This window comes from Gymnoscopelus microlampas, assembly GCF_963454915.1.
Source record: "Gymnoscopelus microlampas genome assembly, chromosome: 7".
Classification (NCBI taxonomy): domain Eukaryota; kingdom Metazoa; phylum Chordata; class Actinopteri; order Myctophiformes; family Myctophidae; genus Gymnoscopelus; species Gymnoscopelus microlampas.
The window spans coordinates 45,496,247-45,522,898 of NC_139944.1; the positions used below are offsets into that span (position 1 = coordinate 45,496,247).

At 40.7% G+C, this 26,652-nt stretch overlaps 3 protein-coding genes across 3 annotated transcripts in view; all 3 read right to left on the reverse strand.

Moving 5' to 3' along the window:
* Positions 1 to 2,305, reverse strand: part of cacna2d2b (calcium channel, voltage-dependent, alpha 2/delta subunit 2b) — a gene marked incomplete at both ends in the record, with an annotated part of 43,825 nt that extends 41,520 nt beyond the window's left edge. The window contains one exon of the mRNA XM_084061841.1: positions 2,187 to 2,305. Within this exon, the coding sequence (XP_083917967.1) occupies positions 2,187 to 2,305 (119 nt within the window). The remainder of the gene's footprint in view (positions 1 to 2,186) is intronic.
* A 4,807-nt stretch (positions 2,306 to 7,112) lies between these two features.
* acy1 (aminoacylase 1) lies at positions 7,113 to 16,071 on the reverse strand. Its single transcript, XM_084061961.1, has 15 exons — positions 15,981 to 16,071; positions 14,932 to 15,075; positions 14,484 to 14,548; positions 12,065 to 12,169; positions 11,875 to 11,969; positions 11,537 to 11,613; positions 11,182 to 11,271; positions 10,681 to 10,737; positions 10,451 to 10,524; positions 10,260 to 10,309; positions 8,760 to 8,904; positions 8,219 to 8,287; positions 8,021 to 8,100; positions 7,844 to 7,904; positions 7,113 to 7,686 (listed from the first exon to the last, which is right to left on the reverse strand). The coding sequence occupies exons 2-15, from the start codon at positions 15,065 to 15,067 to the stop codon at positions 7,522 to 7,524; spliced, it is 1,269 nt and encodes a 422-aa protein (XP_083918087.1). The 5' UTR covers positions 15,068 to 15,075; positions 15,981 to 16,071; the 3' UTR covers positions 7,113 to 7,521.
* Positions 16,072 to 16,632: 561 nt separating this feature from the next.
* abhd14a (abhydrolase domain containing 14A) lies at positions 16,633 to 23,515 on the reverse strand. Its single transcript, XM_084062575.1, has 5 exons — positions 23,236 to 23,515; positions 21,246 to 21,532; positions 20,253 to 20,368; positions 19,020 to 19,255; positions 16,633 to 18,160 (listed from the first exon to the last, which is right to left on the reverse strand). The coding sequence occupies exons 2-5, from the start codon at positions 21,512 to 21,514 to the stop codon at positions 17,978 to 17,980; spliced, it is 804 nt and encodes a 267-aa protein (XP_083918701.1). The 5' UTR covers positions 21,515 to 21,532; positions 23,236 to 23,515; the 3' UTR covers positions 16,633 to 17,977.
* Between the last annotated feature and the right edge of the window lie 3,137 nt (positions 23,516 to 26,652).

The following is a 26,652-nucleotide window of genomic DNA, read 5'->3' on the forward strand; positions in this document are numbered from 1 at the left end:
TATGACTTAACAGGGTTGTTACGTGACAACAGCCCACAGGAACTACACAGCCGTTTCAGCCAAGTGACTCAGTGCAGCTGAAGCACAATTGTGACGTTTTTAGAGAATAGAGCGCGAGTCAGGCATGCTTCACATCATCTGCCTATAAAGAGCCCATGGGACATCAGAAAACTATATCTCAGCAGCTACAGTGATGAAGCGGTTCAGCTCAGCTCCATACTTACGCGTCTACTCTGTTACCTGCCTGTATACCGACACACCCCAGGGACACGAGAGCGAGAGGCATCGCATGCTGTGACCCATATTCACTTACAGAGACGGGAGCGAGAGGTTGCGAGAGGGTGGAGCGGCAGGAAGTGAAGATGGAGTGAATGGAGCAAACAGTGGGAAAGGGGAGGGGAGGAGAGAGAGATCAAGAGAGAGAGAGAGAGGCAGGGAGAGGAAGAGGGAGAGGGAGGGAGGGATGGAAGAGGGCGTAGTAAAGGGAGGGAGATGGAGGATAAATCTTGACTGCTGCAGTATTAATTCTTAATTGGAGTAAGATGCTGTTCTTCAGTGTAGCGATTCTGCTTCATTTAGCGTACATGAAGAGACCCAGGGCACTGAGGGGCAGTTTAAAAACACTCAGAAAGCAGAAAGAGAAAAAAGAAACTGTGGAGATGAAGAGAAAGCTGCTATACCGCCTTACGCAATAACCCAATTCATCACAACACCTCTACACACACACACACACACACACACACACACACACACACACACACACACACACACACACACACACACACACACACACACACACACACACACACACACACACACACACACACACACACACACACACACACACACACCTTCCCTGATTTATAGACCTTCCTCTAATTGGTAAATAAACCTAGTAGGCCTATTTCCAGCTGTGATTGGCCAGAAATGCCTTGCTCTGTCCTAGAGTGTCCCACTGTGCCATCTGGCAAAGCCCCCCTCCTCCTCCTCCTCAGTGCAGCCGGATTGCAGCGCCTGGAGGTGGGGGCATATAATTATTGTAGTCTCAAGTCAAGAGCCAGCTGTACTTAACAGTGAAGGGTTAGGAGGGGTTAGGAACAGAGCACGGGATAATTAAAAATGACAAAAAGATCATTAATGTTACATGTCAGACTACGCCATAACGGACTAAAGTGTCACTGTACAGTACGTATGCTGCCTCCTCTGAATCCCGCAATGGTATGCCTCTTCCTCATTTAGAGAGCTTGTGAGGGATCTTAGCAGGTTTTAAAGGGAAGCAGAAAAAGGTTGTTTTGCACTGAACCTACACGCCTGTATGAAAACGCTCTCCCTCACCAAGAACTGAGAAAGATTAACACAGTAATCTCTGTTCAGTTTGTCAACAACTAACATTACTTATGATTTAAGAATGCCAGTGAGAGATCAGTGCAGGAAACTCATAAACCTGGCCTGCTTGCAAAGTACAATGTCACCTAACTTCACTGATGGTTCCTCAAAGTCAAAGAATCAGTTTAAAGACTTGGTTTTACATTATCTACACCATTGTGCAGTGCTTTCATTTCTACAAATAGAGTGATCGCAATATGATATTTTCTCAAATACAGACTAATTGAATATGCCACAAGATTTTACACCCTTTAAAAACAGTATCCCAATATTACAACAATTATTTAATTTCATACAGATTTGTGAGTGTGTGTGTGTGTGTGTGTGTGTGTGTGTGTGTGTGTGTGTGTGTGTGTGTGTGTGTGTGTGTGTGTGTGTGTGTGTGTGTGTGTGTGTGTGTGTGTGTGTGAGAGTGTGTGAGTGTGTGTGTGTGTGTGTGTGTGTGTGTGTGTGTGTGTGTGTGTGTGTGTGTGTGTGTGTGTGTGTGTGTGTGTGTGTGTGTGTGTGTGTGTGTGTGTGTGTGTGTGTGTGTGAGAGAGGGGGGGGGGTGTAACGTAGGCTATCATAACAACTGAAATAACAAAAACACTGTGTAGCCTGCAAATTATTTGTACCATTATGTCTATTGACAGCAGTGTCAAAACGCATTGAGACACTTCGCACCTCTATCAAATTACATAACGTAATAAGTAGCGTTAAAGTAACCAGTATTTTGATACAAGGGCTCCCATTTAAGTGAACCTGACTCAAGTTGACACTTTTTGCAACAATGTATTCATTCAGGGTGTCCATCCACTTACGTGTATTGCTGCGGAAACGTGAGTCCCTCTGCTCCAGGCCATGATGATGCACTGAACATCAAGATAATCTGGATAGATACCAAGCAGACGATGCTGCAAGACTGTGTGCCTATCGCCATTTTCCATTAAAAAAAATCTATAGTCACGGGGGTTTCAATGCGTGGATCAATGAAGCACTGATCTGTCCTCCTCGAAGACAATTAGTCCGTGTGTTTTTTGCGGGGCGGTTTTCAGTTTCTTAGCAGCGAGTCCATGGCGGTTTGTTCTCTTGTCATGTCGACATCATGTAAGCTGTGATCACTGCCGGTGGATCAACCATCATGGACCGTCGGTCGGAGGAGAGAGAGATGCACTAATGCAGCTGCTGCTGCCAAGACACTGCAGCCTAGCGCGCCCACACTGTACCTACCACTCTCTCTCTCTCTCTCTCTCTCTCTCTCTCTCATCAGCAGCGCTGGATGGATGATGCTCGCTCACGTTCTCTAGGCAACAGTAGAATGTAGCCTACCTACCAGGCTGCCTCGCGTCGTTTTTTTTGCCTTACCATTTTTTTAAAATAAGTAAATGCATAAATAAACTTTAAAAAGTGCTCCTCGGAGCACAGGTCTCCGCCAGGTCAGGTATAGGTTATTTGGGCCAGCAAATGTTCAGAATTCGCGATGGAATATGAAAAATTGGACAAATCCGTCTTGATCACTTGACTATAGAGATAATATGTACCAATGTGCGTGATGTTTGGACAAAATTTGTGGGGCTAATAAAAAAAAATGTTTTGCAAAAATCGTCCTCATGGTGGCGCTATAAAAGGCAGATGTGAAAAATGCAGGGCAAAGGTTTTTCCTTAGCCTCTAGGGAGTGTGCATACAAAGTTTTACACAGATGGGTGCAGTCATATGTAAAAACACGAATCAGCCTATTATAGCGCCACCATGAGGCTGATTTAAACATGTTCAAGTGGCATTTCTTCCTCGGCCCAGTGGAAATGTGCCTGCAAAATTTCACGAAAATCACATGCTGTGTTCATGATTTGAGGCATTTTGTTGACCAGACGACCACCCCTGGAAACTTTGGAAGCCAATCTTAGCCAATCAGGATGGAATATAGAGATACTGTGTGGCCTACCGATTTGTGTGATGTTTGGACCAAATCTGTAGGACTACTGTCAAATCTTTTTTTTTGCAAAACAGGCCCACGTGAAGAATTTGGGGCAGAGGTTCTGCTCTGGCATCCAGGGAGTGTGCACAGTTTCACGTCAATCGGGCCAATGGTGCCAATGGTGCCGGAGATTGTACATAGATTGCCACCTGGACGGACAGACATGGTGCAAAACAGTCTCAGCCAATGCCTTTCGGCCTGGCGGAGCTTGTGGTTTTATGCAGGGCAGGGGCAGATTAAAACTCAAGGAGGCCCCTGGGCCAGTTATCTCTGACGCCCCCCCCCCCCCCCCCCGACCACACGGTAGGCCTACTAGCAAGCAACTCTGTGCACGGTAGGCCTACCCAGATCAGGCAGTCAGGTGGGCAGTGCTGGCACACAAAAACACAACTGGAGTTGTGAGGCAGCATGTGTGGGTTAAGAAATCACCTGTAGACCTTTCATCATACAGGATTTACAGTTTTTACAGATTTACAGCAGGGATTATCAAACTTTCTTTTTTTATACCAAGACCCCCCATTTTATGGGGGGACAATGTTTGGCGACCCCACACTTGATTTATAGTGCAATTTCACATTTGAAATAAACCATATTTGAAAAATAAAGCATACATTGGGAGGCTAATTTCTTAGAAAAATGCAACATAGTTGAATGGCTAAGGGGAAAGTCTTTCTGTAAACAATGTTTAAATGTTAGCTGAGTGGGAAAATTACTCTGTTGTACTACTGTTAGGATAAATGCTGGTTGTTTTTGAATAATAGCCAATCTGAAGCAGTGTTAAATGTTAAAGATAAATACGCAACCATGTCTATAAAAACAAGCCCAAAAAAAGACTATAGGCCACACAAGCAGTTTAAGTTTAAACCATATACATCAGCTGTTGCCGATCTACAAGCTTGGTTGCGATGCGAGATTGTAGATCTGTAATAATCTTGAAATAGAAAGAAATTGAAGAAATTTGAAATATGTTTCAAAGATTTTAACAACTCAAATCTGGTGGTACCTGGCACAAAATGTTTTAAGATGAGGGTCCGAGGACTATTACATATTCATTTGTGGGTCCTTAACATGAAAATGTTTGAGAACCACTGGTTTAAACAACATTATAGGAAGCAAGCCCAAATAAGCAACTACACTTCAGAAATAAGCCTAAAAAAACGCAACTACCAATATTTACAAGCAACTTTACAGAAAAGCAAGCCCAAAGTCGCTTATAATAAGCAGTCATGGCAACACTGATCTGAAGCTGGTTTGGTAGGAGAGCTAACAGCTCTCCTACCAAACCAGCTTCAGATCAGTACATTCCTGTGCCTGGCTGGAGCCATTATCATCTCTGGCCGTTCCCATGGTTACCTCTATCCAGTGGAGGAAGAACTCCAATTTTCGACTTATATTAAGCAGCTAAACGTAGCATTACCACAGTGTAGAAATACTCTATGACGAGTAAAAGTCCTGTAATCAAAACTTTACTTACGTAAAAGTACAAAAGTAGCAAGTATAGCAAAAGTAAGAGTAGCCTATAGGCAACTTTTTACTCATTATGCAGGATGTCACTTCTTTTGAGAAATAGCAGATCTACAATCTCACAATGTGTCACGATGTGACTGACAACAAACATTCTCATCCATCATGGCATCCTCTGATTCAATTCATCCCTATTTACCAGATTTATATTTGCCATTGAGATGACAGATTCCATGCCTTACAGTAGTTGTTGACTCTGCTTTCTTCCATTGGGGCAGATAGTTGATTGGACCACTCTTAGACAGAGGAATAATAACACATTATTTCTGACGCAGTGTGTAATAAGGTTGCGGTTCATTAAAGCAGAGGTGATTCTGTATCCTCTGGTCTCAGCTGTATCAAAGTGTTGGTAGCCTATCATCTAGGCTCCAAAAATGGGAACACATTGTGTGTCTATATACAGCGTTTGTGTAAATCAGTGTACAGCACTGGTTCCCCCACAGGTCCTTGAGGGGGTTTCCAGGGGGTCCCTAGCAAAATGAGGAACAGATTAAACAAGTCCCATATTTTCATATTTTAAAATAGCCCCGCTATCTAAGCCCACAATGTTTTTGAAACATTTTGACAGGTGTGACAAATCTTCTCTTATGGGGGTCCCTGGCAACATATTTTCAAAAGGGGTCCATCCATGGCCAAATCTACAGCTGGCCAGGTCTACAGCAGCCCAACTGAAATGATAGCTGCACCTACTGCTGTTCCTTTGGGATTGAGGATGTACTTTCAGCTTTAGCCCTCCTCTCCCTGACAGCCCTGTGTGCTAATACCGCTGTCGTGTCCCAGGGAGAGAAGTCTAATTACCGACCGTCTTCCTTCTAATCCCCCATGGAGAGTCATACACTGTTAATTAGAACACAACTCCAAAGGGAATTGCCGATCAGACTGTCCTTTACCTCGTGTCAACAGCCTAACAAATCTGTGCTCCCTCTTCCATCAATGTGTCTTAATGTACATGATCCAATACCCATATACCTTCATACATTATGGCATATTCAACGTTTTCAGGCCAAGGACCCCCTAGCTGAGAGAGAGATGAAGCAGGGACCCCCTACTATATATTGTATAAAATTGTGTTTCAGATTAAAGTTTTTTTTACTTAGTCTGCTCTTTTTTCCCTCTACACCTATAGCCTCTTTGCCAAAAATAGCCGATCTACAAGCTCTCAACGCGTTGAGAGCTTGTAGATCTGCTATTTTCGGCTAATGTTCCCCTCAGAAAAGGAATTCTAGGGTTCAAGTGGTTAATGTAAAAAAACGAAATCCTCACACAAAGATTTGGCAGACCCCCTGTAGTAGCTCTGAGGACCCCCTAGGGGTCCCGGACCCCCTGTTGAAGACCCCATTATGGATTATTATCGTAACGCTTTGGGGCAAGCTGACCTATGGATGCTTGAACTGCCATTCATTTCAAGGTCAAGGTCGAGGGAGGCCATGGCCAAAATAGTAAAAGCTGGTGCTCTGTTCTTGTTTTACTGAGGTATTTATAAAAAATAATGTAACATATCATGTAAATATTATATAAATGTGATTTATAGAGTTCTCAGAAATCTCTAAGTACAACACATTTTAAAAGTACATGAATGAAAATAGAGTGCAAAGAAAAAGAAAAACAGGACAGTGGGATGGGAAGGTCGGTTCATAACATAACATGGTCCCGCACACGTCTTTTTAATTAATATTGTATTGTATTTCATTAGTAACACCTTGGCTTCATTTGAAATAAATAGCAGTTCAAAACAGTTCCAGTGGCCATTCTTGGAGAATGGTAAATTGATCAAATTGAATACATAGGACCACAATGGAAACAAGTCCCCAGGACTTTTTTCTGTTATCCTTTTAGCCTAAATGTCTGACTGTACCTCATGTTGTTTACATTTCTGACTAATCCAGTATTCAATCAATCAATACAAAGTCAATATGTGAGGGCTACTGCACGGTGGAGGACTGGGAAGTCAGATTACATACTACAAAAATGTATAAATCAACTTTCTTCTTTAATACTATATTACTTTCCATTATCAGCATTTGTCTAAATGTCAGAATAAAGGTACTTGGTTATTGTTTGATAAGCTGTTTACAACAAAATATCCAGTTGAGTTCACACACCACACACCAATTATAGAAAGCCATGTCCTGTATGCACAACATATTCCAAAACAGGAATGTGATCTGGAATGTGCATTGCTGTTATTATATAATACTGCACACACACACACACACACTAAGAAAAATACAGTACTAAGTATTAAGAAATTATTCAAATCTTTATTAAATAAAACTTGTCTCACGAAACATACAAATTCAAAAGTATACCGATTTACAAAGTGCCAATCAAAAGATTCCAGATTCAAACAAGTCTAAAACCGTTTTTTAACATGCTTATTTTTGTAATTTTTGTATTCCATTAGGACTGCTCATACTTAAACACACACACACACACACACACAACCTACAATGATGATATAATTATGTTGCTACAAAGCCACTACGGTATTGAGTAACAGAGCTACTGTAGCTGTGTCCTGAGTATTGCTAAATTAAGTGCTCAGAGGAATATTCAGTATGTTCTCATTCTTTGGTAATATAGGCAAGTTATTCAAGTTAATTCATCACTTCTTTATTAAAAATCTGTCAAAGCAAAGATTAGAGACAGGGCTTATCTAAGCCTCATTAGGAAGGGCTGGAACACTGGCCAGAGCTGGAATGAGTCTCTCATACACATCAATGCCCTTGATGAACACCTGCTCATTCAGGTATTCATTGTGATCGTGCAGTAGGATGGGTGTGCGGTTCATTGGTGAAAAGCCAATAGCAGGAATACCGACCTATTTTCAAGAAAAGCATCACCAAAGAAAACAACAGTCAGGTTGAAACATAGCGAACACGTATTCACAATAATTACTGATAACCATAACCTTTACTTGGCTTTCAGCGTAATTGTTTATCATAGTTTATAATTGGTATCCTATTCCTTATACTCACCGCTCTGATAAATCGACTATCTGTGGCTGCAGGAAATATCTCCTTTTCCAAATTAAGATTCCTGCAGAGCAGATGTTAGTGAGAGACTGTATTTGCCTCAAAAATCAAAAAGGTAAAAAAAAAACATACATTTAATGCTCAATCTAGTGGGCTTTGTACACAACGCTGCACACTCACATTTCCTTGCATGCAGTGCTGAAGGCATTCCACCAGGGGTCATGAAGGTCTGTGGAGGTCACATTCTGGTTCATGTGTTTCTACAAAGGAAGTGAATTTGTTTTAGAACCATCTGACACTTCAAAGCAAGAGAGCTTTTATTACATTTTAATTATTAATATATCTTTTATATGAAATACTGAGTGGAAGTTCACTGACCTGTGCAAACTCATAGGTAATCCCTTCTCCTGCTTCCTTGCACCACTGTTTGATCTGTTCTTCAAACTCCTGTCAGGGATTTAGAGGTTTTTGTTAAGTGGTAGCTTTGATCTTTGACCTGGAAAAGTAATATATAAGACATGCATACAGACAGTGGTAACTAAGTAACTAAGTACTTTTATTTTTATATTCTACTCCACTACATCTCAGAGGCAAATATTGTACTTTTACTCCACTACAATCATTTAAAAACTTTACCCACTTCAGCCCTATATGCCATTTGAAAATAGCCAGCTAATTTCAAAAGATTTGTATACATTTTGTACATTTGAAAACTTGTGAAATGGGACATTCTGCATAATGAATACTTTCTACTTTTGGTACTTTAAGTATATTTTGATGCCAACGCTTATGTACTTTTACTCAAGTAAATTTTGAGTTCCAGATTATTACTTGTAACAGAGTATTTCTACATTGCAGTATTGATACTTTTACTTAAGGAAAAAAATGTTTGAGTCCTTTTCCACCACTGCGTACAGACCTGAAGATTGACTGTGGGAGGTATTCTCAGGTCAAAGCTCACATCCATTTCAGCAGGGATGACATTGTAAGCAATCCCTCCTTTCACCATGGTCATGTTCACAGTGGTAACATCACCCAGGGTGAAACACTCACTGGTATTTAGCCTGCAATTCACAGACATTTTAGAGCAGTGTCATCATTACATAGCAATAAAATGAAAACATGACTTTCCAAATCAGTCAAAGGTCAAGATCACAATGCAAGATCAAACTTTAGTCCTATTCTCACACATGGATCATTTAGAACGACCATAAACATACCATTAAATGACCATAAACGGACATGGCATGGTGTAGCATCTCTAAATTAACTCAGCAGGGCAATAACCGCTGCACCAAAGTCACACAAGTCATGCACACAGACAAAAGACATTCACTGCCTTGCCTTTCTTCCAAAAAGCCTATTTCTCAATACCATGAACGCAAAGAACGGACTTGCGTTCTTACATGACATGGCAAACTTTCAGAAAACACCTCACAGGCTTGGTAATCGAGAATGAATGACCAGGACATGTGTTAACCACTTTAGCCCTATTTTCAGAATTGTCTAAATCTATCAAAAAAATCAAACATTTAAGACTAATTTAAAAAGACACTTCATACAGTAAATACAAGGCTTTCCATTATTGCTGTGAAAACTGAATGGTTTGGTGAAGTCCACAATAATATACATAATAATTATATATTATGTATATAATAATATACAAATATACAAAGCAAGTTTACTACGACTACTTTTGTTTTATTATTGCCATTTTTACTTTTTGTTTTCTTAAAGTGCAGGTGGCAGGTTATAGCATTATTAGAGTAATCCTGCATAAATCCAATATTCTGTTACCCCAGGCTTATTAAAACCCCCAGTGACAGTGCTCTTGTCCTGCAGGGACCAACCAGAAACAGCCCCATGACCCATTTAAAGAATAACCTTTGTGGAGTTTTGAATTGTTAGCACTACATTCTATAGCCCCAGAGAGCTGCTTTCTTACATAATATAATGTTTTGGCTCTGTGTTACCCTTTATGGTAACCGGAACAGTGGGCACCTCAGAACCTGAAACATTAGGGTGCACTAAGGAGATATCTACAACGATATCTATAAGCTCACAATGCGTCGCAACACGACCAACATACTCAAGAGTATAGGCTAAATAGCTTTACACTCTCTCAGCTGAGACACATGAGGCACATGTTGCAAACACTTTTATTCCACATGGGGGAAAAATAACATTCTCATGAATTCTGCAAACATTGCAACATTCAGCGTCATTGAGGTGCCTAGAGTTCTAGGGAACCCACTGTTCCTGCATCCCTTTTTGTGAAAATAATGAGTATACTACTGTAGCTACCAAACAACAGCAGATCATTAGGTCAACTGTTTTTAATGATAGAAGCTGCATTTTGCAGCCCCAACAAGTGGAATGTTTTTAATATATCTGGATTTGACATTAACTCTTATCTCACCTTTGTTTCTCCTTCTCTCTGAAGTCCAGGAAAGAGTTGATGATGCAGCGCTGTAAGAAGATAGACAGTCAAACAAACCCAGTCACTGTCAACATCCTTCTAAAGCCTCTCATAATCCTCCTAAATTATGCAAATTATAATCATAATAAAACACCCTCTAATGACATTTGGAATAACATTTTGAAACTCACCAGCTTCTCTGCAGCTGTGTTCTCCACAAACCTTGATCCATGGCCGGGACTGCCTGGACAATGGACTGTGATCCCTGCATGAAATATCTTACTTACTGTTGGCATCCCCATGAGTTTGAAACAGAGTAAACTACCGGTAGATTAAAAAAATGTAATAAATAACGGCATATATTGGGGAAGATGTAGTGCCCTCAAATGAGTAGCAATCAGGTGGTGTATTTGATACTCACACCAAGGGTTCCTCTCTCCATAGAACACTGTGAAGGCCTCACCGGGGTTGGCCAGACCTGATGTGAAACACACACACACACACACACACACATATTTATCAAAAGTAGCAGATCTGTAAACATCACCCCCCCCCCCCCCCCCCCCCACACACGTATAAAGGCTAACTCTGTTGGGAGAGAGACGGACTCTAGCACAACACAAAGATTGATGATGCAACCCAGGAGTATGTGGTCCAGCTCTTTGGCGTCCCCTAGCAAGTGGAACTCCATTGACCTACATCATGGCCCCAGAATCTTGTCAATGCACATACAGTATGTGCATTGAAAATCCACTATACATTCCTTAGTGGCTTGTTCCATCTTAATATGATAGTGACTGAGTCTCAGTAATTTCTCTGTTTTAAGTGGACCCCTCAACAATGCAACAATAAAACAAGTATCCATGTTGCTGCTGTTAATTCTGGGAAAAAACACGGTTAGGGTCTAAAGTTATTTATCTACCTTCATCAAGTGCAAAGCCAATGTTTAATTTCTGGAACTCAGGGAGCTTCACAAATGTTTCCATTCCTTTGTGACCTCCAACTTCTTCATCTGCGAAAATTAACAGCACAAAATGTGAATGAATGATTAACAACTGATAGCAAAGTGCAACAAGTACATTATTAAACAACAACATCTAAACGATTGAACCTTGAACAATTCCTTTGGTAAGTGTTTGCATATTTGGTGCATATATCATATATGGCATATATGGTCTTTAGAATTATGTCAGTAAAATAGAGGGTAAGAAAAGAAATGGTGTTCTTCCTAAATTGATAATTAGTAAATGGGATATAATAAGAATACATGTTCCTACCTGGGACAAACATCAAGTGCACGGTGCGCATGGGTTTCTTTCCCCCTGCTTTGAGTCTTCGGATGGCCTGGATATACCTATGATGGCAAGCAAATCACTTCAAACCATTGGCTCTCTCACAGTCATAGTGGGGGACATATGCAACTTTGAAAACAGGGGAATCACCACAGACAACGACATTGGTAACTCTTCCTTCCTTCGTGTGGAAAACAGCCAAAAACATGTTTTGTACACTGTGGACAAAAACTAATTGTTCACCATTTTGCCCACATGAAGTAAAGAGATTATAAATACGAAGCATAGTTATAAGCCACATATCCAAAGTTCCTTCTACTCACTGAATGGTAACAGACTTCATGTCCTGTGTTCCCCGAGCATAAATGTTCCCTTCTGCATCCTTGACAGCTGTGAAAGCATCGTACTTCCAATGTTCCTGTAGAGGAGATTATGGAAAGTTTTTGTTTCCGATTTTTTCAACAAAAGGTAATAACATTGTTCTGAAAGCCTCAACACAGACAGTCACTGTACCTGGTATACAGGTACCACATCTGTGTGGGAATTCAGCAAAATGGACTTCAGGGTAGGATTTGTCCCCTCCCATGTCATGATGGACACAACTCTGCGAGGGCAAACCTGCAAGGAGAGGGGACAAGTAGACAAGAGATACTAGAAACGGAGACAGTACAATAAATAGAGGAGAAAAAGCACTAAGATGGGAAAACTTGAAATGCTGAAGATAGCGGACATCAATAGAAAAGCTGTCACAAAATTGGCCAGGAAGGAAGGCACTGGAGCCAACTCAGACAATTAAAGCCTTATACATCTTCATCAGGTCATCATGACCTGAATTTGGCTGGAGGCACGGTGAAACCCCTTTGTTCTCAACATACAGTACATTTGTCTGTGTATCATTGAGAATCATAGCCTTGTGTTTGAACGTTATTAATCTCATAGTTTCATGAAGCGGTGCATGGAACAAGCATCGGTAAGTGGTAAAAAATGTATTTCGCTGTCCATTGCGACAAATGTTAACACTCCATGTTGTATACAATTTGCCAATATTTCTAAATATAAAATACTAATTATACGATGCACTGTATGTCTGAGTTTTAGATTAAAACGACTCAGCATTCAAATAAACTGTATAAAATGGGTCTTCAACAGGGGGTCCGGGACCCTAGGGGGTCCTCAGAGTTACAACAGGGGGTGCGCCAAATCGTTATGTGATGGGGAACATTAGCCGAAAATAGCAGATCTACAAGCTCACAACACTGCGAGGCGTTGTGAGTTTGTAGATCAGCTATTTTTGGAGATCCGGTGTATCGAGAAAAAGAGCAGACCAAGTAGAGCCAATGAAATCTATGAAAAAGTTTAATCGGCAACACCGTTTTAAACATAATGGGGGTCCCTGCTTCATCTCTGTCTCAGCTAATGGGTCCTTGGCTTGAAAAACATTGAAGACCCCTGCTCAATACTTAGCAAACTAATACTTATTTGACCAGGTTCAGCGCTGTATACAAAACATGTCATGTTGTGTGCTTGTAGATCTGCTATTTTCTGTGAATGTTCTAATTGATTCCCCCCCAAAATAGGGATGCCGGGGTTTAAGTGGTTAAAGAGACTATGCTAGTAAATGTATTTTTCTTAGAGAACAGCAAATTCCTTTCTGGCAAAGTATTGAATATCGACACTCTCTACGCTAGCCCTAGAATGTCTGTGATCTTGCATACATTTTATGTATTCCAAATACACAGCCATAGACCATATTCACACGGCAGCCATATTGCCATTAAGTCAATGAAATGCCACCCCAGTTGCCACCCCAGTTGCCACAGCAACGCAATGTTAAATTCCAAAATGGCCGCCGTGTGAATATGGACTATAGATCGGTCCCATCTGCATACGGTTAGCAGAGTGATCTGCTATGTTTGGGGCACACAATAGGCTCTATGCACAGCAGCCATAATGGACAAAAATTGGGCCCCTTCCTTACTTCCTTCACAGGTGTTACCAATGATTCTAATGAAGGCTCTGTTCCATTTAGTGTAGCACAGTGGTTCTCAAACTTTTAAATTTCAAGGACCCCCATAACTCTGAGTGTACAAATGGAACCAAATGGACCCGGGAGGGTCCATTTGGTTCCATTTGTACACTCTCAGAGTTACACCCCTTCAAGGAACCATGAGGGTCCCTGGACCACACTTTGAGACCCACTAGTGTTTCTAGTGGGCCAACATGCACAATATCAGCACCCTGCCTCTGTTTGACCAGAATGGAACAGAGCCTTCATTAGTATCATTGGTAACACCTGTGAAGGAAGTAAGACGAGGCCCAATTTCTCTCCAAAATGGCTGCTGTGCATAGAGCCTATAGACCATATTCACACAGTGGCCATATTGCCATTAAGTCAATGAAATGCCACCCCAGTTGCCACGGCAACGCAATGTTAAATTCCAAAATGTCCACCGTGTGAATATGGACTATAGGCAGGTGGTGTGATTCATTACCCCGCACCAATCACAACGCACCTGTCAATTGTGTGTGTGCCCCATTCGTTTGTGCTTCCCAAAGGAAGTTTAGATATATTCAGTCCTGCACTCATTCCGGGCCCCTCGCCCGGACAGTAAGTCGTCCGTGTGCAGCTAGTGGAAAAGTGTAGATATTTTACTAAACACACGTTTTCTGGGAGAACTTTCAAATGGATATGAAACTAGAGGATAATATCTGACTCCAAGTCTTAGGAATTAATCATTGGGTGAGTACAGACGCAGCGGGGAGCACTTTTATGCCGCGCAGATCACTCTGCTAACCGTATGCGGATGGGTCCGATCTATGGCTGTGTATTTGGAATACATGAAATGTACTGTATGTAAGATCACAGACATTCTAGGGCTATCTATCTCTACGCTTACTTACTTATAATCAAGCTAGGTACAGTACTACACACCTCAATTTTCTTCAGCGGCAGCTCAAGCTCTTCTGCTATTCTGTCCAGGAACCTAAGGGCAGCATCTGAAATTAAATGAATACAGAGCAATGTTTAAACATTAAACTTTAATAATCTTATGCTTGTCAGAATTCCACTGATATTGGTTGTGGCGATAGTATTACCACAACACAACAATGGTAAACTAAATCCATATTGTATGAATGTAATGCACAGAAAATAAGACCTCATCTCTATTTGGTCTTAGCCTTGGATCAAGACTATCATACATGTATTTTAATGACTTTGACATGTGCATATCATAGATATGAAAGCTAAAGTCAGACTCGATAGTCTTGATGCAAGGCTAATTGTGGTCTATTGGAACAGAGCTGACACACAAAGATGAATGATTGATAAGAAATAGACTTTGACAGATTACGTAACATGATGAAAACACAAAGCCTACCATAATCAGGGTCTGGGTGGACAGTCCTCAGACGGAGGTATTCTCTGAACAGACTCACAGAGGGGTCTTCTCCCACAGAGGAGGTCTGGCAGCCTGGACCACCTCCTGCTCCTGGACCATCTTTGTCAGGCAACATCCTTCAATCTGGACAGAAAGACATAAACATCTAAAGTTGATCAACATTATTCATACTTACAGTATGTGCATGACAGTGATATGCGATAAGTCTACTGTACATATCTTACTGTGCATATTTTTCTCTCTTTTTTTTCTTTTTTTTTTAAGTATAGATGATGTTTTGCATATCATTACATGTCTTTAAAGTCTCAATGAATTGAATACACAGGCCAGGACCACAATGGAAATAAGCCTCAATAAGAAAAAGAGGTTGCATCAGCAATGGGTTTTCTCAGTGGAGTGCTAGACCCAAAATCCAGTATACATATCAAAATATTCATTGGCACACACCAATAAGGTTTATTGGTGTGTGCCAATAAATTAAGTGGAAATGTGAGTATTTTGTCCTCCATTGATTTGAAATGTTGGATGTGCTATCTTTTTGGGATTTTTTTCAATTCCTACTTTTGAAATGGAAATAAGCCCTCAGGGCTTTTTGTGTTATCCTTTTAGCACCATGTATATAATCGTACCACTGTTAATACAGTAATCAATCAATCAGTCAGTTCCAGAATAACAGTCCCAATCTAACTGTAATTACCTATAACCAGGAAAGATACCGTTTTGTCCTTTCTGATATTATTGATACATTGACACACTTGTCTCAGTCCAGATTATAAATGTGGTGTCGATGAAAACTAGACATCTAATATCTTTGCTGACGTAAAGGTTGAGGTTCACCTTTTACCACCAGAGCTATGATAGCGAGTTAGCTGTAACTTCACATTATCTAGCAAACGCCTAAGACATCGGCTGCCGTTGCCCGTTAGTTTAGCAGCTTACAGTGAAGAGCAAGGTAAATACACCCTAGTCAGTTGTGCATTTTAATACAAGGTCAGGCTTATTATTCTGATGTAAAAGAAATCACCCACCGTAATGTTGTGAAGGCTTGTGTTGTTAGGAGGAACCTGCTGGTTAAACCCAGGTGTCAGCTGACCAAAGCTGCTGACTTCGCCACCAAGCTCTGTGCTTTAATGGAACTACCGCCCCCTAGCGCTCACTAACAGTGGTGGGGGGAAAAGTACTCACTCATTCTTTACTTAAAGTAAAAAAAAAACTGCTACAAGTAAAAGTCCAGAATTAAAAATGTACTTGAGTAACAGTAAAAAAGTATTGGTATCAAAAATGTACTTAAACCAAAAGTAGAAAGTACTCATTACGCAGAATGTTCCCATTTCACAAGTTTCCAATGTATCAATGTATAAAGATCTTTTAAAACTCTACAAAGTACCTAGCAATTAAAGTTTTCAAATACTGTAGAGGAGTAAAGAGTACATTTGACTCTCTGATGCAGTGGAGTAAAATTAAAAGTATAACAAATTGGAAATACTGTATGATGTGTGTGTGCATGTATGCATGCATGGGCAACCGATATCCCACTGAAAGACAATATTGGCATTTAGGCCATGCCACACAATATCTCATAGGAAGAGCATGAGTTGGTGTGAGACATGTTGAAATCACTGTCTTTGATGCTGCAGATGTCTGGTTTTAATCAACATACAACACTATAGCTGTATATATCTTTTTTTATTGTATGCAATGCATGTTATTCATATCTCATTTATACAGTAACTTTGTTTTTATACACGATTGTCCAAACAAAACTACTGCAAATATATTACATACAACTTTACATTTTAAATAAATAGCAGTTTATTTAATAATCTCAGCACGGACCATTGTCTTTTTATTTCTTATGAACATTCAGCAGGTAAATGATTCTATAGTTGATCGGCTTTCGTGAAGTCCAGTACAGGTCTGTCTTAGTGTCTTGAGCTGGAATGGTTACCAGATTATAATAAATATATAAATCCATTAGTCAAATGCAAAGTTAAAATGAGATGTGAAGCCGAAAACAATTTCCTGCTATGTTTGCATACTTTCAGCAGGCTATTTCACAGACAAAGATGGTAACAATGGAACAAAGACATTCCATGTTTAACATGCAAAGGGACACATGAAACACATTAAATAAATTACTAATACAAATCTGAAGCAACTAGTCCCAGAGCTAGTCCCATGTTCTTTTTTTTTCCTTACATATAACTGGAAATAAAAGGTGAACTTGACATTATGGATTATGGCCGACTACAATGTGCACCATAATCACGTTTACTAACATGTCGTTGCTGTCAGGCAGAAACCTTGTATCTCCGTGTTAAAACTTTGTGGGTTTTTTCCCCCCATAAATGAATGCCCTATTACAGTGTCACACAAAAATAGCTATCTACAGTACAAGCTCACAACGCTTTGTAGATCTGCTACTTTTGATAAATATATGTGTGTGTGTGTGTGTGTGTGTGTGTGTGTGTGTGTGTGTGTGTGTGTGTGTGTGTGTGTGTGTGTGTGTGTGAGAGAGAGAGATAGATCATGTGTGCACTTTGAGAGATTAATTGTATTTAGTGAGACCTTTACTGTACACAAATGCTTTATATAGTCCATATGCAAATATTCTCAATTATTTTATCAGACATCAAAGTTCCAAATTAATATTAGAAGAGGATGTGTGTGGATGTGGATGTGTGTGTGTGTGTGTGTGTGTGTGTGTGTGTGTGTGTGTGTGTGTGTGTGTGTGTGTGTGTGTGTGTGTGTGTGTGTGTGTGTGTGTGTGTGTGTGTGTGTTATGACTAAATAATAACTGCATTAGATCAATTGGAACAAATGTTATTTTTTCCATTTCGAGAAAAGTAACAGTTTTGGACATATGAGGTTTCCACGCCAAAGCGACGATGTGTATCATGTTATTGTCGTTCACCTGAAACTACACTTCATGTTAATGTTCTTTGTTCCAGGTGACAAGAATAATGTTCCTAAGTCTGTAACAATGTAACAATGAAATCGCATGAAACAGTTCCCCCTCCACGTTTCACTGCAATTTGCTAAGAAAGTCAAGTAGCCCTTGGTGAAACTCTCTGGGTTTGTCCATGTAGCATGCATGGCGCGCTCCGTCTAGCTTCAGAACCGAGTGATGTGGAATTTGCATGAGGTTCTTGTGGGACTGGGCGCCCAGATTTGTGTCCAGCGCGCCGAACACAATCAGAGTGGGAGTCTGCAATGGAAAGAGCAAGAAAGCAGAGAGACCACAATGTAAAGAGCTTTAAGACAAATGTGGGAAAAGTATGCACACACACACACAGACAGTACATGGCCTATCAGCATGCTTGAAATTGGTGAAAACTGTCCTGTATTTTGTTAACCCAGTTGAGCCTATTCACAAATTGTAGAAAATAACTACATCCAAGAGCTCACAACGTGATATAATGTGTGTTGTGAGCTTGTAGAGCCTACAATGACATGTCAAAAATAGGGACACCAGGTTGAAAGTGGTTAATTCTGTATAATTTAGTATTTAAGTGTTTGTGTTATGTAAGCACTTACAGTGGGAAAAAATGTCCCCCGCCGGAGGGGGCGAGCGTTCTGCTTTTTATTAGGTTTGTAATCAGCTCCTGTCTTTTCTCTATGAGCTCTGCCTTTGTTTATACAAAAGCATAAAGGTATATCCTTTCCTCACAGAACCAACATTATCAGGTACTCAGTTTTGAAATGAGGATAAAATGTACTCAATTTAGCCAACAATTATCTTGCAGAACTACTTTACATAAGTAACTTTACACTTTGTTCTTTGTACTCACTTTGTAGCATAGTTATTAATCAGTTAAACGTGAGTAAATACATAGCGGTATTATTATCTATTAGTTTGTTAGTTAGTTAGTTAGTTTTTTTACATTGGGGATGGATTGAAAAATAAATATTACACATTCGTGTTCCCTTTATGTATTTGTGTAAATCTGTACTAATTTATGTTCATATTTGTAAAACTATAATGTATAAGACATATGTACAGTATATGTTTATTTGATTTACAATCAAATAAACATGAACATTACATAGGCAAACCCATCACTCACCTGAATATTCTGATACTGCTGTGGAGTGTAACTTCGCGTTCCGACCGGAGCTATGGGAATAAATCCATGCAGCTGGACACTGTGCTTCATAAGGAAGGGTATGGAGTAGTGTCCACTCATAGAAGGGCTCAAAAGCACAGCTGTCCTAACGCCAAGCGCTTCCATGAACCTCCGGAGAAGATCCACCCGATTCTGATCCGTCTTCAAGGCATCCGAGTCAGGCGAGTTCCCGAATCCTCCAAGATAGAACAAGAATATTAGGAAAAGGGGAAGAAAAACGTATTGTAATGCCGTTTGCTACAGTGTTAGCATAATGTTATAGAGAAATTTGTACTACCATATCAGACATACTGTAAAATGTATTTTTCTTTGCTTTTGGAAGTTGACACTATGTTTATAATCTTTTCCAATCCTTCAACATTTCCAGGTGTTAAAGCAAAATGGGTATTGGGTAGATGTTGACATGTACAACGTATTAGTGAGATATCTTCTTTGACATACATTGCAGAGTCCATAAAATAATAAGTTACCATGGTAATGCTGTGAAGTAGTTACATTACAAGCTCTTAACACACTGTTGGACTGCAAATCATTAAAGAAGCTGAGTAATCTGATATATATTGGAGAGTTAATTCAGCTTTCAGCTGACCAGCTCAGTGGCCTTGTGGTTAGAGTGTCTGCCCTGACAATGGGAAGTCGGAGTTCAATATCCCGGCTGGTCATACCAAAGACTATTCAAAAAATTGCCTCCCTTCTTGGCACTCAGCATCAAGGGTTGGAAAGGGGTTAAGTCCCTGCGACTTACTAGCATCATGTCCAGGGGCTGTACATCAAGCCACCTCACGCTACAGAAACAGGAGATAGGCTCCTGCCCTATGTGCCACATGCCTCGGGAACCGTTGGTTTCAAAGGCTACTTACTTACAACTTCAGCTCTCTGAAGATCAAATAAAACCAATCACTATATCATATATTACTATTAATCTACTGTTTCGTCTAGCTTCTCATTTATTATACTCACATATGGCTACATATCACCTTATTATACTCACATATGGCTACATATCACCTTTGTATTATTGTTGTATTGTATTTCTATGTTGTTACCTTGTGGTATTGTGTGTAGATGTGAACATAAAGAGCAGCCAACCAAGTCAAGTCTAATAATTTATATGCACACACACATAAGAAATTGCTCAGCCAGTGTTGATATATGTTGAGATTGCATCTCTACCTGGCAGGTCCATCGCCAAGGCCTGGTATCCATTAGTTGCCAGTAATGCGAGTGTGCCTAGCTCTTCCCATGTTTTCGATGAGAAGGCCTGGCCGTGCAGAAGGACCACTTGCAGTCTGCAGAAAAATAAACAATGTTTTTTTCCCCCCACCAAACTTCCTAAAAGTAAGTGCTGTGTCCAAAATATCTCCCTATTGACTATATAGTGCACTATATAGTGATTATTATTATGCCATTTTGTAGAGGTGTTCAAAAGTATAGTGATAATTGTTATACCATAAATAGTGGACTCGTCTTATCCTACAATGAATGGTGAAAAGTAAGATACAACCGACAGTCACTAGCAAACCCTATCCATTATTGCACTTAAAGAAAAATGCAGACGTTTATCTGGCAAGAGAAAATGTGTTTTTTATTTTTGCGGATGAGTTCACTATATAGTCCCCCCCCCCAAGATAGAACTCCCTATATAGGGAGTACAGAGTAGTAAATGACTGAATGATTTCGGACACACAGCCTAGGGATTTGAATCCTCTGTGGTGCTACCAGCTTGGCCAGTTGGTCCAATGAATACAATTGCCTGTGTTCATGGGAGGGAAGATGGGCGGAGAGTAGTGGTGGATAATTGGGAAGACTAGCGGGTTCTTCCTCATGCCTTACATCGTCCTGATTATATACCTCACTGTCAGGTGAAAAGAAGCGGCTGGCGACTTAACTTGTATCGGAGGGGACACATGCTTGTCTACACCCTCCTCCCTAGCGAACCAACCAGTAGTGGTCGCGAGCGAGCCGAGCGACAACGGACTTAAGTACAAGGAAATTGGCAGAATTACTAAATTGGGAGAAAATGGGGACGATAACATTTTTTGGGAGAAAGAGAAACTCCAAAAAGTAGGTTTCACAACCAGTAGTAGCCTGACACACATTTATTTTTCCATAATAAAATAACAATAATAATCGAGACAATCTCCTCTAGCCATTGAGTCAGCTCACCTTGGCAATATTTGCCTACCAGCTCCATCAACAGGCAGAGCTTCTCTGAAGAACAGCGGGGGGTCTCCGGGTAGCTGCCCTGTGCGTACAGACACGTTTATGGTTGGTGGGGGAGGAGGTGACGCAGGAATCAACCCCAACCCTATTCTTTGAACGTCAAGAGAAGGCTCCATGCTGCCCTGACGGATGGACGGCAGTAGCAGGTACAGCAGAACGGTGGCCAACAACACCAGGCCCAAAACCACAAGGCGATTACGCAAGAAATTCATTTCAGCACAATGTATGATCTGCAAAGCAATGGTAGAGAAAAAAGTACATTGCTTGAAAGTGTATTAAATTCACTATAAGTAATCATGGCTGGAGATGTACGATACTATTTTTTCCTTCCCGATACCCATAACTTGCATATTGGTCGATACAGAGTATAGATCCGACAGACCAGTGTTTAATAAAATGTCTAGGACAGTGGGGTCCAGGGACTCTCAGGGTTCATTGAGAAGGTTATAAATGGACCTTTACAGGTCTGTAACTCTGGGAGTACAAATGGAACCAAATGGACCCGTAAGTTATGGGTGTCCTTGAAATTAAAAGGTTTGAGAACCACCGATCTAGGAATAAATACAAATTCAAAACAAGTTAAAATGCAGCAACAAGCTAGTAAAATAATAATGTAAGTAGTACAGTAAGAGTACAAAACAACCGTGCAACATCAACTGAAGCATACAACATATTACTGCAAATGAAACATCAATATATCATCATGTGACAAATTACGTGGTATAGGATCGGCATAGACTAGCATACTCGCCGATACCGATACAAGCATTTTGGGCAGTATCGGTAGCTACTGGTATGGGTATCGGAACAACTCTAATCATGGCCACACTGAAAAATAAAACACCTTGACTATTGTACTTAAATATTCTATCTTTGATCACAAGGATATTTAATATTAATTTGGAACTTTAAAATAAATAAGAATATTTGCATAGAGACTATATAAAGCATTGGTGTACAGTAGAGGTCTCACTAAATACAAATGTCTAAGTTACTCAGTATTAACAGCAAACATATGCTAAAGGTAGGGGGGATGCTATAGTTGGATGTGTATATATTATGTTCATGTGAATTGTCTGACTCTGGAATGTTCTTTCTTTGTAACATTGTAAGATTTGAGAAAACTCAAATGTTCTTTCATTGCAAGATTTGAGAAAATATATGTTTACACAAAACTAGTGGCCTGATGAACTTTAACAGCAGTGACCACTGCAAAAAAATATGAATCTAAACTTGATACATTTCAATGTTGTGGAGAACTAAAATCTTTTTTTCAGGTGAAAATAATCAACCAATGTAAATGAGCCAATTTATTTGAAATGAGTGACTAAATCTTGAAGGTAATTAATCTCTCAAAGTGCAAACATGATCTCACACACGCACGCACGCACGCGCACACACACACACACACACACACACACACACACACACACACACACACACACACACACACACACACACACACACACACACACACCCCTACACACACACACACACCCCTACATTTTGGTGCTAAATGCAGAGATCTAGGTGCCATAGCAGTATGTTCTGTCATACAAAGGATAGAACAGCAATAATAAAATGTAATGTTACTGTGGCAGTAGCCCTAGCATATAATGGGTTGCTACACTATTTTGTATTAGTCCTTCTCTATAGTGAGCAGATTTGGGAGTAAACCGATTTCTGAATGCACCTACTGGACGTTAAACAGAATGGATGTAGACTAGAGGAAAGGAAAGAGGACCATCCTCAGTTACAGTAGAGATGCAGTAACCTGAGGCGATGGATGGAGGAGCGTGTAACCTGGTACTGTGTTTATTCCCACCACGTATTCTCTGCCAAACTACACGGTACGCCACAGAACGAGGTAAAAAAAACTGATAACAACAGAACAGTCAGTCGATGAAAGATGACACATTTAGAGAAAACATACCAAGACGGGTTGGATTAACGTTAAACAGCTTATTCAGTGACAGAAGGGCTCCATCTGCATCATCATCATTATGTCTTCTTCTCACTCGCTTGCTAACGTTTAGTTGCTTATTATTCTGAACAGTGGAAATCCGAGTCGCTACTAAATGATCGATTTAAGCAGCAGGGCTTCAATCGAGACAACGTTGGTCGTGGCTGTTGAGATGAGTAAGTAGCCTCTGTGAATAAGAGCGCTTTTAGCAGCAGTGTTTACAGTTTGATGCTAACAACATCCTCAGGACACGAACCGAACAGCTTTCCAAGATGCTCTGCCTGCGTCAGTGTTGCCACATTTTGCGAGAGAAATAAGCAACCAGGTCTATGAAAACAAGCCCAGTAGAAGAAGCGACTTGAGCACTTTAAACCTGATTTATGTCAGTTGAGAGAAAGTGTTTCAAAGTGTCCAATAATACCAATATAACCATAATAGCACTCCACAACCATAATACACTCTCAAGTCTTTTTCCATTGTTGGCATACCTTAGACTTTCTCATCAACATACAGAACCACAACTATTAAAGTAGACAAACAAGAAACTAGTTTAGCTTGTAGAACTTAATCTCTTCCTGTCCTCAAGTATGGCCCTTTAAGATGGAAGCACTGTCTGTATACTGATAAGACCCAATTATTGAAATCCCCAAAATGGAAAATAGGTGAACCATGTTCACATTTGGACCAACCACATTTGTATGCCAGTCTCCAGGTTTTCTAAAACATAGCTAACCACTTTAACCCTGACATCCCACTTTTGGGCATGTCATAATAGATAGAAATAGAAATAGAAATTTGCTCATCTACAAGCTTCACAACATATGCTGTGTGATGTGTTGGGAGCTTGTAGATCGGCTTTCCCCCTAAATAATTTCGGTTTTATTTATTTGATTTTTGAAGTGGCTCGCTTAGATACTTTACAAAAAAATCATAAAGGGGGCGTCAACATGTGTCACTTCTCACTCAATCTGGGAACCCAGACCTAACTGAAAATGAAAAAAAAAAACTTCTCACTTGGTAGTGGGGGGGGGGGGGCATTGTTGACTGCAGAGAGGGTACATAAACAGCTTGTAAACAGTGACTCGACCTTGTTCTATTTTTTGTATACGCACAGTAACAATGGTGACTGGTGAGGCTCAGTTCTTAAGTGCCATAGTAGGGCGAGCAATGCGGTAGATAAACGAGTACAATTTTTCAGATTTCCAGCATGGAAGCGACATAACGGAGCTCAAATGGACGAGTTAACCAAGAGACGTAGGATGGCTTGGATCGCAGCTGTACGACGCAAAGACTTTACGTTCAACAATCTACCCGAGTACAGCCGTGTTTGTTCACGGCATTTTCACAAAGGTAAATTATTACCAAAGACATGAAACTGCTATTTTGTCTCTGCTAACTAAAAGTAACTAGGTAATGCAACTAGACTCGGGTAGCCTAGTCCTGGTCCAGAGCGTTAGTGACTTCATTTCCTCTCTAACGCTCTCCCAGGCGCGCTGCGCTCTGCTCATAGACCGAAAAGCAAGCAACTTTACAGGAAAACAAGCCCAAAGTCGCTTATAATAAGCGGACATGGCAACACTGGCGTCCGTGCTGCGATTGGCTTATCAGCGTGCACCCTGTACAATCCTCCGGACACGAAACAGTCTGCATATGCAACGTTCCGTGTATCCTTTAAAAAAAACACCCACGATAAATAGTGATTGCATTTTTATTATTATCGAATAGTCACACCAAAACATGTGAAGTCTGTCTGTATAATAGTGCGTAGCAAACAAATCTAAAGGGGGCGTCAACATGTGTGTCACGTGGTAACTGTGGCCATGTTTTGGGTCAGAGAGTACATAAATGACGCGACTCTTCTATTTCTACACAATCATTATCATTGGACGTGGATCACGGGGTTTGTGACGGAGCGTGTAAACAGTGGCTCTTCGTGTGCTATTACATACTTTTTGACTCACAATGGTACATACTTGCTCAGTTAATAAGTGCCATAGCAGGTCGGGTCGAGATATAGACCCTGGCAACTACCGCCCTATTTCTATTCTTAGCTCCATCTCGAAAGTCATGGAAAAAATAGTCTATGAACAGGTTGATAAGTACCTTGCCGAAAAAAATCTAATTTACGAATTCCAATCTGGTTTCAGAACAAACCACTCCACTGACACATGCCTTCTCTATTTGAACGACTCTATCAAACAAGATGTCGACAAGGGCAAATATTGCGGCATGGTCATGTTGGACCTCCAGAAGGCTTTTGACACCGTTAATCACCCAATTATGATCAATAAGCTCAAAGCAATAGGCTTTGATGACACGTCGGTGAACTGGATGAGATCCTACCTGGAGGGGAGGGAGCAAGTGGTGGAAGTAAACGGCACCCAGTCCCCTCCTCTCCCAGTGACTTGTGGTGTTCCTCAAGGAAGCATACTAGGACCACTACTGTTCCTGATATATGTGAATGATATGTCCTCAGTTTGCGACTGCAAACTGTTCCTGTTCGCAGATGACTCGGCTCTGCTGGTCTCGGACAGGGACAGGCTGCAGGTTGAGAAAACTCTCAGCACTGAACTCAACAAGATCTGCATCTGGCTCTCCGACAACAAACTCTCATTACACCTGGGTAAAACTGAATCCATCCTCTTTGGGTCCAACCCTAACCTTAGAAAGGCTGAGAGTTTCACGATCAAAGTGGGTGAAAATGTTATCACAAGAAAGGAGGAAATTACCTACCTGGGTTCCATCTTGGAGGCAAACCTCTCAGGTGACAAAAACGCTGAAAAGACGATCAAAAAGGTCCACAAAATAACACGGAGGATGTGGAGGCTTGTTCGTAAAGTCAGTAAGAATACTCTGAAGATTCTTATAGGGGCCCTCATACAAGGTCATTATGATTATGCATGCACTTCATGGTATCACAACACCTCCAAGGCCCTAAAAACAAGGCTCCAAACATCCCAAAACAAACTTGTAAGGCTACTTCTTGGCCTCAATTACAAAACCCATCTAACCCCTGATCATTTTGCTAGGCTTGGATGGCTTAGGGTTGAGGACAGAGTACAGCAACTTGCTATGGGCCTGGTCTTCAAGATACACCACAACATTGGGATCCCCCTGTATTTGTCAAAATACTTCCAAAATGTTAATCAAGTCCATGATCATAACACCAGAGGCAGCTCCACAAACCATGTTCAACCCAGATTTGGCACAACAAAGGGAATGAACTCTTTCTCATGCTATTCATCTAAAATGTGGAATGCCCTACCAAAAGGAGTAAAGGAGTGCAAAACCCTACTCACTTTCAAAAATGCCCTAAAGATACACCTTCAGGAGGCTGCAATTCAAAAATGGCCCCTGTCCAAGTCCTAACCTACCCCATGTCCTAAC